Here is a 17,740-nt window from a genome sequence, read left to right as displayed (position 1 = left end):
ATCCTAATTTTTAAATAGCTAAAATTCTGAATTTCCATAGTGATGTTAACTTAGTAATCTTTTAAAGACTTCCCTATCAAATTACAAATAATAATAATAATAATAATAATTTTGTTTTCCTTTAAAAATAAAATAAACTGTAATCGAATGTTCGATGAGCCCTTAGAAAGTTCGACGTGGACTCCTATCGAAAGTTCAAAGCATCTTTGGGACATTCAATGTAGACCACTTTTGCGCGTGTTCAAAAATAGTACATCGAAAGTTCGAAGTATCTTCAGAACATTCGAAGTGGACCACTTCTACGCATGTTCAGATCAATACATCAAAAGTTCGAAGCATCTTTGGAAAGTTCGATGCGGACCCCTTCTTCTTTTTTATTATAGTACACTGAACGTTCGAGATCATACACCAAACATTCGATTATACCTTAAAAGCAATTTTAACATACCATCCACCTCATTTGGCCTTGTCTCCTCTAAACTGGTCTGTATAAACCACCACCACAACCCTTAGATGCCTCCACACTTCCATGCGTCCTTGCTATCTTATTTATTGAGTGAGAGAGAGAGAGATTTTAGAGAGAGAAGAGGTGATTTTTGTGTTGCTCAGCTTCATTCAAGAAAAACCCTGAACTCTAAACTCTTTTTCATGATGCTAGCATCCTAACCATGTATTGTAATGAGTCTTAAACGTAACATGGTGTGTTCATAATTTATTTCTCTAAAAAAATGGAATATTTTCTAAGAAAGTATGAGTTTACACTTATTTTTCATAAACCTTTATGATTACATGATTTAACATGATGGATTGAAGCTACTTTAAGTCTTGGTTTTAAAAGAAAATGGTTTGAGTTTGAGCTTAGAGTTTTTCATGCGTTCTGGTACCTCTCAAACGTTCACTGCAGAGGACTGAACGTTCAATCCTTGTGATGATTGAACGATCAACCAAGATACCGAACGTTCAACAGTGGCTAGAAAATGGTAATTAGGGTTTTAATGATAGGTTAGAACGCTTAAGTCATATTTAGGGTTTTCCGTGCATTGGTTAGAACTCTCATAGTGTTTTGTTTAATATTAAGTCATGATTTCGCAGTAGCGAGAGTTTGAGATGTTTGAACCTTTGTATGAGCATTTGAGGTAAGTAAATATTTTAAAACTGGTATCATTTTGACGTGTGATATGTCAGCTGACTGAACACATTTTTGTTCTTTATAAAATATGTTAAGACCCTACTGTTTTCATATTGCTTTGTGATGAATAATACTTATTTTAGAATATTAATAAATGAACAATATTTGCATCATATGACATGGTACACCAGTACATACGGTAGAACGACCATGGGCTTACTATATGGGCTTGACCCTATGGTAATAGAAGTTACTTGGAATGATGTTCGGCCTTGGATCCAATGGTTCTTGTGACCAAAGCATCTATGCTTGAGTGATGGTCACTATAGACAGACGTCATTAGTGGCGTAGGCTACCCGAGGTCAGAATCGGTCGTGATGCTAGTGATGGACGATAACGTACAATATTCGGGGCACCAGTGTTGTCTTCCAGGTCCCTCAGGATAGTGCCAACCCTACTAGGAAGGGGTAACATCCTAGGTGGACCATATGAAAAATAGTTATGACTTATGTGATATGTAGCATGTTTTCTCTACAATAAAATATTAGTATTGTTACCAAAATTACGCCAATCGATCCTTCAAAATTTATTATTTATTTTTCTATCTAGGCATAATAACAAAAGCAATACACATTATTTGTGAAAATTCACGTTAAGATTCCCAAGGCATAAGACTGTTACTCAAGGCTCCTTGAATAGTCGTTTTTGTAATTATTTATTTACCGAGTCATGGACGCAATTATTTTTTTTCTACTGTGAAACACACTGGTGTTTTTGCATATTAATAGGTTTCTTGAGAATAGAATGAGGAATTCGCTAAATGAAAATACCAAGTGGATGACTTATATTGTCTGGACTAGGCAATAGAATTTAATTATAGTAGTGTCTATTTGAAAGCTCTGAGTTCAAGTTGATGATACATGATTTTCTTATGATAAATTAGAATTACCTCATATCATGATTTCCTTTTCCGCATGCCCCTTTTTACTCCGATTCAATTTTAGGGTAATTTTTCCGATCAATTACCAGTTAATTGAACTTAAGAAATTCAACTACCTAAATTTGGGAGCGTTACACCAACCCTGCCGAAAATGGGTTAGTAAAAATACTATCAAGAAGCCCTGATATGATAGTTCCAATTTTTCTTTTGATTGGATCATTGGCCAAAGCAACTTTTTATTATTATTATTATTATTATTATTATTTATTATTTTCTATCTATTGATTGGATCACTACCGAAGCAAAATTTTGTAACGCATTAGAGCATCCCATTACTAAGCTAGCTCGGGCCAATTTATGGATGAAAAATACTACATATACTCTCGAGTTCTTACTTTCATTTATTATTATTTAATTAAATAGTAATTTTTATTGACACATTAAAAAGTGAACACTTAATAGCACTTCAAAGTATGTATAGCACTCCTCTTTATTGGATTTCGATATATCAATCAATTTATGCACATATTTTCCTTTCTTATATATATCGGTTAAATACAAAAACGAATGAGCACTTCAAAGGGAAATCCATAATTTTCTATTGTTACAAATTAAATTATATTACCAAAAATATTAAAATACAAATTACAAAATTTGGGGATGAAAAAGATACGACATGGATCTTACATGCACAAGCTCACTAGTATACAAGGTGGCGATAAAATTGACTTTTTTTTCTTTTTTTTTTTCCTTTTTTTTTCTAAGTCATGGTTCAGGGCTGTTTACACGGCTGCGAAGCTCCAACATTTCTTGATGGTTTGGGTCAACAGAAAGAGCAGCTCGACAGTCGCGTAGTGCGCCCAAGACATCGCCAATGTGCTCGTGGAATGCTGCCCGCAGATGTAGAAGGTGAACGTCTGCTTTGAATGCGATTGCTTTTGTTAATTCAGCAATGGCTTCTTTCTCCTTGTGGCTGTCCATTAACACTGCTCCAACCAAAACCACAATATGAACTCAATACCAGCTGAATGAAGAAGTTGCAAACAACAACAATAATAATAATAAAACACAGTAATTTCCAAACCTAAAGGCTGACTAGTCTGAATGGGAACAAACAGTAAATTTGAAGCAAAGAATATGTAGCCATAACCTGAAAAGTCTAAATGGTCAAAACAAGACTTCACCATGACACTAAAGGTGGTGCCACCACCCACTTCTATTTTAATGAACTACGTAGCCAATTTGAATAAGAAACTCTTGTTCTTTCACAGCTCAGTGATGGTTGTTCCATAATCTTAAACAAGACTAGATCAATGGAAGACTTGCACTACAGGATACAAACATTCCATGTAATTTATGTTGCAAATAGAAGTGCAGAAAATATTTTTTTTGCGTAGGGAGTATAAACCATTTTTTTTTTCCTGGGCGCAGGTGGAAACCATATAACCTTATAGATTCAAAGTATGGAGTGAAGAGAATTCTTTGGAATCATTCATACACCAGCAACAACAATCATCATTTAATTGATGTTGTTGATTTCTTCGATGTCATCATTTAATTCAATTGTTTAAGTCTTTAAAACTTACAGAAATCTTAGGCACTATTGAATTCATGCAGGTATGGGTATTAAGGAGGAAAAATCTAACCTGCAGCTCGATATCTGTAAGGGTACACCCGGAGTGGATCTAATCTGGTGACCATCTCCAGGTCCGCCTTTGTGAGTTCACGGTCACAGTACTCAGACCTCTTTTCATAAGCAGATGCATTGTTTCGGGCCTTCTCAATAAGTTTGGTCATTTCCTCGTATGCATCAGCCTTTTCATTTCTAAGAAAATGAACCCGAGCAAGGCCCTGATGGGCTCGGGTGTGCCGGATATTAAGGGCATTAATGTAACAATCAGCTGCCAAGTCTAACTTCCCACAGTCAACATAAACACTTCCAAGATTGTTCAGTGCCTGCAAATGGACATTTTAGGATTCAAATAAAAATGTATAAATCCAAATTGTTTACTATGCATGTAACATCATGCCATTAACAGATGGGATGAAGTATGAATGGTCACAACTCTACAAATCCCGATCATTAAGACACATGTTGGACCGATTGGCTTTCGATAGTATTGCTTCCATTTTACATTACCATCCGGTCAACCATCAATTCACTTTGAAGGCTGAAATCTTCTTGCAATTATAATACTGGTTAGACCATTACCTAGTTAACACTGGATGCTGATTATACAGGATTCATGAACAGATAGACAGGCAAATTCTTTTTTTCTTTTAGATGAATATAGGCAGGCAAATTCGCCAATTTTCATATCCTCTATTAATGAAAAGTATTCCAAAAAAAAAAAAAAAAGAGGGGAATTAAAAAGGAAATTCATCATAGGACATACTTTACTTAAAGGGGAAAAGCCAAGCTACCACCTATCAATCTAGATACAAATAAGTTAGAGTTGAGATACGCTGATAAAATGAATCATGTAAGAACACTTTTTGTGAAATAAAATTCCATATTGTATCAAATAACTGAAAACATTACCCTCTGAAGTGTTCTCTAATGTCACCAGTGAATAGAGAAAATCTTTTGAAACACTGAAGAACCCAGCCCCCCAATGAATTTTACAAAAATTCATGGATACAGTGGGAGGGTGCACAGAAACTTTTAATACTTTCAAATGATAATTTTAGAAACATGAGCCAGTATGAATTTTATATATTATACCTCTTGCACCGATAAAATTTTACTGATTTTAGAACTAGAGCAAGAATTTTTAAGGGGTTTCGGCAGGGAGGTATTAGTTCATAAGCTACAAACTTTTGGAGACTTTTAGTGCCCAGAAACAGGTCTCATTGCATAAAGATAGGATTATACAGAACTGATAAATATTTGGTGAAAAAGCCATGCCTTTCATTAAAGTCAACCAAATATGAACAAAATGATACATGACAAGAGCTTCAATGATCAAAATATTATGCTTTGGATTTATTTTCTTTTTTGCTGGGCAGAAATACCACAAATGAGAGAACAAACAGAAGTGGATATACAGACAATATATGTAGTCAGAGAAAATGAACATCCGCCCAAGGCAACACGGCAGCTTTTAAATTGGTCAGCCAAATTTTAATGTGTTCCAGAGTCCAGAGAGGCCCCTTGGACCTGACCCACCACCGTGTTTTTTCTTTTTTTCTCTTTTCTTTTTGATTTGCCAATAACCTCTTTTAACCAGTGCAGCTATTGACCTACGTTAAGCAGATTTGAGTAATCTCAACGAGTGCAACATTATTTAATTATCACATCAGTTTTGCAAAATGTACTTTTCTTTTATTCTATCCACCAATTGTTTCTCCCACAAGAACATCATCATCAAACCTAAATCATAAGCCAGACATACATTTGTTGTCAACTCTATAACAATGCAGAATAAGATAATTAGTCATGAAAATGCCAGGTGATAGACAACCATACCTGACCTTTGCGCAGCCTGTCTGAGGGACACTTCAAGGCATCTTCAAGAAGTGAAACAACAGTTGAAGAACAAGATGGATCTTGACTAGAGTCAGCCAATGCATAGGCTTTCAGGAAGAAGGCCTCAAAGGATCTCTTGATTTTGATAGACTCCTCTGCTTTTCGGAGCCCTTCCTCACAATGGCCAGTATCATATAAGATCCATCCCTCATAAACCAGCCGTTCATGTTCACTGGACCCATGTTGGCGAGCTAATTGAAGACTCCGCATGGCTGCGTCAGGACAGTTCAACCTGATCAAGCAATGGTGTGAAGTTTCTATTGACCACAATGTGAAAAGAATAGTACAACAACCTAAATATCAAACAAGAGGAAGAGGAAAATGGAGCCAAATTCAGGATTTACAGAAAATAATTCCGACTTTATTTAAACTCTGAATCTGAAAACCCAGTGCAGAATACTCACATTAGGTTTGGGATGAGCATGGACTAAATCAAAGGTTACCGAATCACACAAGCAAAAATTTGGGTTAAATATACTTGATAAAAAAAGGTGATTATAATTCCAGTCCTTCAAACTCCATGATGAAATTATTACAGTGCCCAAATATATTAAAAATAGTACATACCTCAGGAGAAGCAAAGACTGCCTGAAGTATAGAACCCCTTTTGCAGCATCAGATTCAAGCATCTGGTAAATCACAGACAGAGACCCAATATCATCAACTGAAGACCACCTATCATACAATTGCAGCCAACAATCTGCCGTTGTCCAATTATCTACATGCTCACGCACAAGAGTACGGAGCTGGGATGCTGCCACTCGTCCCTCAAACATCCTATAATCAGGGGAGAGTGTGAGAATTGCCTGAACATCACGAAGGGCTGACCGGTAATCCTCATGCGCTAAATAGAAACAAAACCGAAGTTCCAAGCATTCTAATGCAAGTTTAAACCCAAGGACCCGATTGATCTCTGCGAGCGCAGCTTGAGCATTCTGTTTCCTCATTAAGGAAGCGGCGCGATACATGTAGGGGTAAGTAAGAGTTGGGTCCAACTCAGTTGCTTTCTCAAGGTCCTCCCAACATTTATCACCTTCACAGTATAATGACCTCTCCTCGTGCATCCATCCAAGAGGGGTAACAGTGGAAATTACAGAGCTGAGCCTCTCATAAGCCCAAAGTTTATGACCCCTGATGTAACCAAGTCTAGCCAAACCTACAACAGAATAAATATGACCAGCATTCACAGCTGCCTCAAAAAGAGGTTTGGCTTTATCATACTCTTTCCTCAAGAGCCTCACACATCCCAATTGATGAAATGCCAACAATCTCTGCTGGTCTGTCTTGGCAAACTCAATCAACCGTTCCAGGAAACAAGCTGCTTTGTCAGACCGAGGATCAAGGTTCATAGCCACTTCACTTAATAAACAGTATAGAGAAAATGAGGCCAGCCCAACCATTATTGATATCTGTTGTCTGTGAGCATGAATAAACATTTCCACCACCCGATCATCATTCAAACAATTGGGAAGATCACGTAAAAAAACTTGCAAACAAGATGCAGCTAAAATTGGAGTGTTCTCTTCAAGTGCATATTCCATGAGTCCTACCGCAACTTCTCTAGTGGAAACCAGAGATGCAAGTTTCCTATCACAAGCATCTTTGAGCCTCTCACAACAAAACTTATTCGCAAAAACTAATATTTCCAGTAAGAGTTTCAGAGGGGCTTCACTTAAACTGCCTGTCATGCTAAACTCCTTCACTGCCCTCATACCTGAGGGTGAGATACTGTTTTCAGAAAAATCAATTTCCTCACAAAGTGATTCTGTGAAACACCCATTTAGCATAGCATTAAAAGGTGCTGAAAGGCCAGATATTTTCTGCCGGTCACAAACTATTTTCTCGTCTCCAACTCTAAAACTGACATTTGTTGAAACTTGGTTTCCATTCATCGAAACACACTCATGGGGATTAACGTTTATATCAAGAGGAAGCTGAGACCCTACATCTATAGGCCCAAACTCTTGTGCACATTTACCACAAGTGCCAAGCAAATCAGCTATAAGATCTTCCCCTTGCTTCTCATACTTCAACCATGCCCCGAAGACAAGTTTGTCATGGACGGTGCTAGCCTTCTGCCAAGCTGCACGGAGGCTTCTCCGCATCAATTTGACCTCCCCAAGGCCCCTAAACACCTGAAATTGTAACAAATAGAGGCTCGACCTCTCTTGTGGAGGACAGGACTCGAGTTCTTCATGAATTTGAGCTAAAACTTCAACGTAATCAACAGGTTTAAAGTACGGGAGTATCTGTGGCTCAGGGACCTTGATTAGAGATTCTCTACAACAATTTAAACCCCCCAAGAAACAAAAACACAAACCCAACACTATTTTAATTAACTGAATAATTAAAAATAGAAATATAAAAAATAAGCTACTGAAACTGAAAATTTTGAGAAGAAAAACTTACATGGATGAAGAAGAGGACTGTGATGAAAGTTTGGAAAGTTTCCCTCTTTCTACTTGAAGCCAAGACTCTGGATTGAGAGCATTGAGCTGTGTTTCTTTACAGGACTCAGAGGGAAAGAAAGTCCTCATAGAGAGATGAAACAACTCCCAGATCTCCACAACAACCGGATGGGTTTCTCTCTCCACACAACTCAAACACAGTAAAAGTTGGAGAAAGAAAAAGAAAGGAAAAACAGCTCCTAATCACAATTCACTGCCCTTAGCTGAGACAAATTCCAATACCACCAAGCAACCAAAAAAAAAAAAAAACCTAAAAATACAATTTGAAAATACAAAGTTTCAAATAAAACAAACAGTCAACATACCTATATGGATTTCTTTCAAGTAGTTGATACACTCCAAGAATCCAAAAAAAATAATTTCGGGTTCGTGACACTCACCAAACGAACAAAAATTGATTTTTGTTCTTTTGCTTGGCAATCACAATCATACAAAATTATGTTGATTCTACTATACATAAATGATAAACCAGAACCTGCTTTGTTGCCTCTAGTTTACAACAGAATAAAATATCATCAGTCTCTTCAGCATATAAAAGCCAAAAAAAAAAAAACCCACAAATGGTTACGTAAGATCTCTACCAGAAAAATGAGCAAACCCACATTTTAGCCCACCCAATTTCTCCATAAAACGCCAAACTACCAATACAAAACAAAGCAGTGAGAGAGACCCACTTCAGTTTGTGGTTTGAATTTGCAGACCCAGATCAGAAAATAGGAGCTGAGACTGGAGATCAGACAGAGAGAGAGGAATCCAAACGAAAAATTATGACTTTAACTTTGTTTCTTTCTTTTTTGTTTGGTAAAAGGGAAAGTTTCTTTTCTTTTCCTTTTTTTCTCACTTTCCTTCCGTTGGAGAGCAGAAATTTTTTTGCAAGTTACCCTTTGTGGGAAGTTGTACAAGCTCGAAAACAAGGAAATTAGTTTTGGATTGAAGGATTCCAACGACGTCGCTTTGTGAATTCAAGCGTTTAAACTGCGTCGTTCTTGGGAATGATTTTTTTTGGGTTGGCATTGCAAATGATGGTCGTGTTTACGGCAAGAAGTGTCCTACCAAATGGGGTCCTTCGAATTTAATGTACGTTTTAACAATGGCAAGTAGAAATTAATACTAGGAGCATCTTCGGCGCCAATAGTTAAAGTTGTTATTAAAAAAGTACCATTTGTTATTTTAGTTATTATTTTTTTAATATTATTTTTTTAAAAAAATTATTCTATCCTTTATGTGCATTTAAATATTATTTTGTGCCAAAAAAAAAGTGAAAGAATTAGAAAGAGAGAAAGAAAAAACAAAAAGAAAGGGAAAGAGAAAATATTAAAAAACTATTTGTAATGTGATTCATTATTGACACTGCTTATTCACTATTCACATTAGAAAGAAAAAATTTATTTTGCTCATTTTGTTGGAGACGAAAAATGACTCATAACAATCAAATTTAACTATTATAAATCATTTACCTATTTTATTGAAGATGCTCTAAAGATAAAGACCGAAAAGAGTCTTGAACATTTCACACTAGTGACTAGGCTCTATAAACACTTGAGATTTCTTAGATAAAACCTCAATCACGCCTGATTAAACAAAATGGGAATGGATAAGACCCTGATTTGTGCGGTGATGCCCGCTAGTTATCATATATATATATATATAGCTCACTTTGGGAGTTTTATTTTTCTATAAAGATTTTGAAAGTTTAAAAAATTCTAATGATTTTAAAGATATAACTATGCCTAAATAGTTAGGACGAGAGACGAAAAATGAATTGGAAATTTACAATAATTGGCTGTTTTAATTATTAGTAATTTGTTTTAAAAAAAAAATATAGGAAAATTTTTACATGAGATTTGCTTGTTAAAAGTTTTGAACTATCCGACCATCTACTCGAATAAATGAGTCTTCTATGAATTTTTTTATAATTATTATTTAAATTGTTAACAATTTAAACAATTAATTATTGATAATTACAATACAATAAAACCATAAAAGAAATAGAATGTTGGTGTACTTTGACCTTATTATCATTCTTATACATAGACTATATAATTTTGAGTTAAAAATGTTTAGCATAACAACAATCATACTTGAAATATTCACGAATCTGATTTTAAACAATTGATCTGTCTGAGTGACTACACCCTAGACTCTCTCTCTCCCACAAAACTAGCAACAGGCACTTGGGCATATTTCACACGATCTATGGAAACCAGCAAGTGCCGATGTTTTCGCCCCTGAATTATCGGAAAAATATCATATCTAAATGACTAAAATGACCCTAACTTCCCTCTACGAAATTTAGAATGCTACGCTCCAACGACTCCCCTCCGTTGTGGGAGGGGGGGGGGGGGTGGGTCCTCGGGAGTTTAATGAATTTGATTAATAATAATTAAAAAAAAAAAGTCTTAGCAATTGGCTCTCCTCCACTAACATTCCCTATCAGGGTCAGAAGGAATTTTTTCTTTTCGAAACACCCAAAAAAAAAAAAAAACTATTAGTTTCTTTTATTAAATATATATGTTATCTTAGATTTTATAACCGGTGTTGTATAAATAATCATTCAATCAGCCTCTACATAGAAAATAATCAAGCTATTTAAGAAAAATGAATTGAATCATTCTTAAAATCTTCTCCACATGGAGGTAATACACCCACGCGCGAAAATCGAGAGGCTTTTCATAGAACATTTTGCAAAAGCAAAACAACCTAATTAAATTTTGGTCTAGTGTTGGAAGGATTGTGGCGATAAAGGTTCCCTCAATAAACCTGGCACGCCTACCAGCTGGCTAACATAGCTGTTTGGCAAGTTCCACATATCTCCATTGTTTCCGAGTGATTGAGCACCGTCGATTCATAAGCCGACCTACGGCCCAGGACGAGTAGGAGCATGGAGACTTGTACTTGCATCTTTTGGATTTAAAAACAAGCGCGATGATGACTCTCGAACACTGTTTGCAAGTGACTTGAAAAATAATAGATTCTTAACTTACTTTGTGTGTGATCAAATGTTAAATACAAAATTGAAAGGAGACAAATATTTTGTTGACGAAGTGAAAACTCAATTAAGAGAAAAATCACTCCGGGGCAGCCAAACTCAGAATATCCACTATTCATAAAACAAAGCTAGTAACAAAGCAATAACACTCACGCCCTGATGCAGCGATCGTACGTAATCCAAGATGAACGCTTCCCAACTAAATCTTCTACCTGAAGGGATCTTCAATGAAATCCTTTAGTTTAGGTCCCTAAGCTAGACTTCACACCATAAAATCGCACAACAGACAACTCTTAGAGAGCTAGCAAATCTTCACAGTTTTTACCTAAACACCCTCTCTAAGCTCAAAGGAATTTAATACCGAATTCTGTAAATAATACAAGCCTAAATACCTCTATTTATAGGCTTTTGAAAATCTAAATCAACACTGATTCGAAGTTCTTTGGGCGGCGTTAAGACGTAGGCATAGAGCGTCTGGACGACGGCGTTAAGACGTAGGCATAGAGCGTCTGGACGACAAGCTGCAACCGACTTCCATAACGCGCTTTACTCGTTTACTTATTAAGGACTGTGTCCGGACAGTGTTACCCTAGTGTCCGGACGGTTGCTAGCTGTCTTCACCAAACATGTCTGCTGCATAGTTCAGAATCTTCTCAACACTGAGTAGCGTCCAGACGGTGTTGCCCTATCGTTCTGATGGCTCATGATGTCTATGCTGAACTGTTCAGAATCTTCTCGAACACTGATGGGCGCCCAAATGCTTCCACTCGGCTGTCCGGACGGTCAACTAAGGATCTGACTTTTACTGAGTTGTGAACTGCACAGAATCTTTTAAGAGTCTGTAAATTGTCTTCTTGATGCTTGTGACACTGATACTTGTCATTTAAAGGCATTTCCATAGTGGTGAAATAATCTCTGAATATTCTGAAGATTCTAAATAATTACGGCGTCCCTGTTTCAACAGTATACTTACATGGCAGTGATTTTGTCAATAGAATGTAGCCAATAAAACTAACAAACTCCTCATTTGGCCATTCTGTGACAAAAATCATTTGACCGGTTAAAAATACAATCTCGGTCTAAAATAACAAATACTCCCCATTTTGTCTTAAAATGACAAAAGGTAAATAGAGTATCTAAACCACAGACAAAAAGTTCTAAAATCTAAAAATAATAGGGATTATATAGAAGTGTTTGCAAGTAGCCCAAATAATCAGAAGTTTGTAAAACAATTGATAGAGGAAGGAACAAAAATCCTCTATGTACCAAATCTTGTTGATCCACTAAAAGCAAGTGACAGAGAAAGATCCGTACAATAAGCTGGATTTGTCCTACTTCGGCTTCTAGCTCTTGAAGCTAGGTACCATAGACTAAAAACCTTCAGTCGCTTAAGTTTGCAAAGCCTGAAACTGATTATCCACAGATTGAAATCCTCTAGTCAACTGGTCTGCAAGATAAATGAGAAGATTCACCACTGAACCTCTAACTGGTGCAGATCTTAAGAAACATGCTACAGAAGGGTCTACATGAGCTGGGAGAAAAAGCTCATCTAAATCCTGAGACCTTTAGAATTTGAGCGTATGACTTCAACAACAGTCTATATTCCAAAGGATCCATCTATCGGACATTGTGCTGGGAGCCGCTAGCTGTCATATTCCTGAAAAAATTTAAACAGAAATATTTCCAAAAATACCACCACAAAGAAATATTAGATCCTGTTAGTTTTTTTTAAAAAAAAAAAAAAGAAAAAAAAGAAAAAAAAGAAAGTGGTATTATGACGGCTATCAATTGGATGCCAAAACAATTTACACAAGTAATGCAGCAATCTGTAAGGCACAGATATATCAAGACCAACCCAGCACGCAGACATAATAGGATTTTCATGCACAATATCTCAAAAATATTCCTATCAATAAATATTCCATTATTCTAAAAATGATAACAACTTAAAAGAACAAAGAAAATATAATGGAATAAGAAGAGATGTGCAAGGAATGCCAAAATCTCGGGAGTAATCCGCGAGAGAAACACACAACATGACAAACAAAAGAAAAAAATGTAGTACTATGTGAATGGCAAAGAAAGCAAAGGGCTCGCATCCGGACGTAGTACACACTTGTCCAGACGATATACTGCCAAATCATAAATCAACAGAGCCGCATGCATCCGGACTCAAGAATAGGTCCGTTCGGATGTTTTACACTGTGTAATACCCCGTATTTTAAGATATTAAATAAAATATCTTAAAATAAGATTTAAGATCTAATAATATAAATAGAATAAATATGAATATTTATTAGATAAATATTCATCAATATTTTTATTCATCAATTTTAAGTATAAATATTTACTAGAAATATAATAATGGGTCTAATTTATTAAAGAGATTTAAATAAAAGAAAATTCGGATGAACAATATGTTGATCGATCCACCAAAACTGTCGATCGATCCACCAAAACTGTCAATCGATTCACTTACTATTCATGTCAATCGATCGACACTAAATAAAGGGTGAATAGTGTGTCGATCGATCCACCAAAAAAGTCGATAGATCAACTTTCTACAGAAAACAGATTCATGCTCTGAATCACCTGGGATTTGATTTTTATTACCAAATCTCCCCAAATCTTCTCTCCAGCCGTTAGATGCGATCGTTTTGGAGCAATCTTGGCCGTCCATTTTACTATAAAACAGAACCCACCCCTCACATTCAATTCATGCTTCAATCCTCTACAAATCTCTCTCGTTTTCTCTCCCGATCTCTCTCAAATTCTGTCTCTCTCTCTCTCTTGGGTCAGTCCAACAAAGAAAAAGAAGAAATTATGAGGATCCTTATTGTAAGTCTCTTTTCCCCAAGCTCTTCTCTCCTTCTCTATTTCTCTATCTCTCTCTCGGCTCTACCTACAGATAAAAAGGAGAAGAAGTAAGAAGTAAAAGGAACTTTGTGTGTGTGTGGATTCTCGGTTGGTGATTAAGGAAACACCAAAATCTCTCAACTCCCTCAACCAATCCTCTTTCTTTCAATTGGACTATAGTGGGATAAAATATCTAACCTGAGATATTTTAGGTAAGTCCTTTATTAAACTCTATGTTGATTTTATTAAGTTAAAGTTATTGGAAGTTTTGTTTTAAAGTTATTAGTTAACAAGTTATTAACATTTTTATGTTGGTTTTAAAACAGGTTCAAGCGGAGTATTGACATATAAAAATACGCTATTATAATGCCCGAGTAAAAAAGTTATTATTTTACAAAAACGCCGTTACGCTGCCGAAATATTTTAAAGTATTTTAGGCGTTATTAATACTAATATGTTAGTATTTTAATTGGCTACATTCTGTTGACAAAATTACTATTATGTAATGTTGATGCTTTCACAGGATGCCGTATATTTCAGAGTCTTCAGATATTCAGAGTTTATTTCTCTGATGTGGAAATAGCTATTTTATGACAAGTTGCAAGTGTCACAAGCTTCATGAAGGCTATTTCAGTGTTCAATGAAGATTCTATGTAGATTCTATGTAGATTCCAACTCAGAGAAGTCGGATCCCAAGCAACCGTCCGGACGATGTGGTGTTCCCGTCCGAACGCTCATCAATTAGCAACATCCGTTTGGACGACGAGAACTTTTTGTCCGGACTATTTCAGTGTTCAATGAAGATTCTATTTAGATTCCAACTCAGAGAAGTTGGATCCCAAGCAACCGTCCGGACGATGTGGTGTTCCCGTCCGAACGCTCATCAATTAGCAACATCCGTTTGGACGACGAGAACTTTTTGTCCGGACACTCATCAGTGTCTAGAAACTTTGAACTATTCAAGATTGCATCGGTCCGGACGTAATGCCATACCGTCCGGACGCTATCATTGGTAAGGCAAGTCGTACAGCAGAAGTGCAACCGTCTGGACGCGGCCTTGATATGGAAGCTTTCAGCGCTATTTTGGAAAGGTAGTTGCAGTTGATCGTCCAGACGCTCGGTCAAGCCGTCCGGACGCCCTCTAGTATTTCGATCATAACTTTCTGCTCAAATATCAAATTGGGATGAAATTGGCGTCATTGAAAAGCTAACAAAATATATACGACCTAATCATCCGGATGGCCAAGAAAAACGTCAGGACGCGTGCATAAAACCGTCCGGACGCATTTCAAGCTTTTAGGAAGATTTTTGCCCACGTCTCAATGTTTTTATCATAACTCTCTGCTTGAGTGTCAGATTGAGATGAAATTGATGTCGTTGGAAAGCTAAGAAAAAGTCCTACAACTTGTATGTATGGACGACATCCGTGCTGATGAGTGCCAAATATTGTGTATTTGGACCCCTTGATTTACATTAGTTAGACCTTTAGCCTTGTTATTTTCTGATGCTTTGGTTAGTTTTTGTGTTTTTATGTTTTTATGTTTTGTAGGTCAATAAGTGAGGAATGAAAAAATTCATGTGGAATTGCTTGGAAAATTCAGAAGTTCTGAAGAACTCGATCGATCGAATAAAAGTCAATCGATCGAAATTTCCCAGAACTTACTTTTGCAGAAGCGCGCCAGAACACCCAATCAGGAGCTTCTCCATGACAAAAAGAAGTTCTCCCTCTGATTTTTGCAGCAAAACACGCTGGTTTCGTGACCTTGGTTGTCTCTAGCAAGAGAGGAACCCTAGAGGGGGTTAGAGGAGTCATTTTACATGGGTTTCTAGCCCTAATTTCCTTCTATAAAAGCCATAGCCATGCCTCCTTGTTGAGAAAGTTCAGAGAGCAGTAGCTAGGATTAATTCCGTGCAATTTGTAGTTGATTTCAGTAGCTCTTTTCTTTAGACATTTGTCTTTGTAAAGCTTTTCTTCTATTTTCATGTTTGTTCTTCATTTTTTGTGGTATTCTCAGTCATAGAAGGCTAGTAACCTCAACTAAGGTTGATGATGAAACCTTTCCATTGATGACACTCACACTCTTGTTATACTACTTGCACATTTAATGATATATCATATTTGTTGTTCAAATTCCATTCATTTAATGCTTTATCTTTTGCAATGAATGTGGTTGGTGGTAGATATATGACATTTAATGTGTTTCAACCGATGGATACATTGTTTTATCGGTTTGAATGATGATATCCATTGTGATTTGTTCACTGAATGGATACATTGGATGATTTGATTTCAAATGGGTACTCTTTGTGATTTATCTTTGAGTTGGATTTATTTAATGGTTCTAGAGTTTGTGGTTAAGAAATTTGAATGACATCCAAAGCTTAATGTTCTTTGGATGTTCAAGTGGAAACCAAGAGTGTGAGTTGTTGGATTTGGTTTGGTAGATGCCTTAGCCTTAGTTCCTTTTAATTTGCATATTTCATTTCATCTGTTTTATTTAGTCTTTTGTTCTTGAATCAACCCTCAAACTTTTGGAACTAGGTTAAAATGAGGTTTGATTAAACAAGACACCAACATTTGACCATTTCCCTGTGGATTCGACCTCGCACTTGCACACACTATATTGCAAACAATTCGTGCGCTTGCGAGTACATTAAAATTTTCACAACACGCATTATCCGGACAGAAAGAGAGTAGTGTTCGGACCTCCAGATATGCGCTGTTTCTGAAGTATATCGCAGAAAACCGTTCGGACGTGGCTAACTTCTTTCCGGACGCTCGACAGACAGAGTCTGATTTTTAGCAGTTTTTAAGGTCTCTTAAAGCCTATAAATAGGGGGCTCTAGGTCTGTATTTTGTACAGAATTCGGTGGTGAATTCCATAGGGCTTTTGAGAGGGTGTTTAGGGAGAATCAAAGATCTGCTAGCTCTTAAGTCGTTGCCAGTGTGTATCCAAGTGTTCGTGTAAAGTTTATCTTAGGGGTCGGCCCTAAGGTAAAGGAATCCATAAAAAACCCCTTCAGGTGGAAGATCTGGTTGGGAAGCGTTCGTGTTGGGTTACACGTCAGAGTTAAAGGTATGACTACTGCATAGGGTTATGTAAGTACGAGTGTCTTGTAACTAGCTTTGTTTTTGGATAGTTGATTTCCTGGGTTTGGCTGCCCCGGAGTGGTTTTTTCTCTTCATAGAGTTTCTATTTCGTAACAAATATCTTGTCTTATTTAAATTCCGCATTTAAGATATTTGTTTGCACACAAACACACAGTTGATTTGTTTTAGAAGTCAATAAATTATTTTCATAATGCCGTTATTCTGTCCAGATTTTATTAGAATAAAATAAGGTTATTATTCTATTTACTTGTTTTGAAACATAAAAGCTCATTATTTATACTTGGTAAGTTATTATGTTTATTTGATATATATATATATGTGTGTGTGTGTGTGTGTGTGTGTGTGTTTTAATGTTAAAGCTTTTATAATACCATTTTAACTAAAATGGGTATTTTGGTTATTATTTATAAATGCTATTATAATGCCCGCATGAAATATGTGGCATTATAATTAATCCATTTTATATGCCGTTATAATGTCCAAATGACATTATATTGATTAAAGATAAACAATGGAAAAAGAAAAAAGAAAAAAAAATATTATGCTTAAAGATCTTAATAGATGCCATAATAAATTCTGGGGATAATTGCACCGTTGGTCCCTGTGGTATACCATAATTATTTTTTACTCCCTATGGTTTAAAAAGTTCATGGGAGGTCCTCATAATATGCAATAATTACAAATCGATCCCTGGCATCAAATTCTGTTAAAATTTTT

At 36.2% G+C, this 17,740-nt stretch overlaps 1 protein-coding gene across 2 annotated transcripts; it reads right to left on the bottom strand.

Moving 5' to 3' along the window:
• Positions 1-2,663: 2,663 nt before the first annotated feature.
• On the bottom strand, positions 2,664-8,947 carry LOC133851288 (ETO1-like protein 1). Of its 2 annotated transcripts, XM_062287625.1 has the most exons (5): positions 8,008-8,940; positions 6,166-7,878; positions 5,539-5,830; positions 3,716-4,025; positions 2,664-3,055 (listed from the first exon to the last, which is right to left on the bottom strand). In XM_062287625.1, the coding sequence occupies exons 1-5, from the start codon at positions 8,133-8,135 to the stop codon at positions 2,835-2,837; spliced, it is 2,664 nt and encodes an 887-aa protein (XP_062143609.1). In that variant the 5' UTR covers positions 8,136-8,940; the 3' UTR covers positions 2,664-2,834. The 2 variants fall into 2 exon arrangements, with proteins under 2 accessions (XP_062143609.1, XP_062143610.1); XM_062287626.1 differs by lacking the exon at positions 2,664-3,055 and having other exon boundaries at positions 3,859-4,025; positions 5,544-5,830; positions 8,008-8,947.
• Positions 8,948-17,740: the final 8,793 nt, after the last annotated feature.

The sequence above is a fragment of the Alnus glutinosa genome, chromosome 12, assembly GCF_958979055.1.
Source record: "Alnus glutinosa chromosome 12, dhAlnGlut1.1, whole genome shotgun sequence".
Lineage (NCBI taxonomy): Eukaryota > Viridiplantae > Streptophyta > Magnoliopsida > Fagales > Betulaceae > Alnus > Alnus glutinosa.
This window is presented reverse-complemented; position numbering and strand designations above follow the sequence as displayed.

Bases quoted from the DNA above. Each gene is read 5' to 3' on its own strand.
- LOC133851288 (XM_062287625.1), bottom strand. From the start codon at position 8,135: ATGAGGACTTTCTTTCCCTCTGAGTCCTGTAAAGAAACACAGCTCAAT. The intron at 7,879-8,007 runs GTAAGTTTTTCT...AAATTGTTGTAG, and splicing joins CAGTCCTCTTCTTCATCCAT to AGAATCTCTAATCAAGGTCC. The intron at 4,026-5,538 runs GTATGGTTGTCT...GTCCATTTGCAG, and splicing joins ACAGGCTGCGCAAAGGTCAG to GCACTGAACAATCTTGGAAG.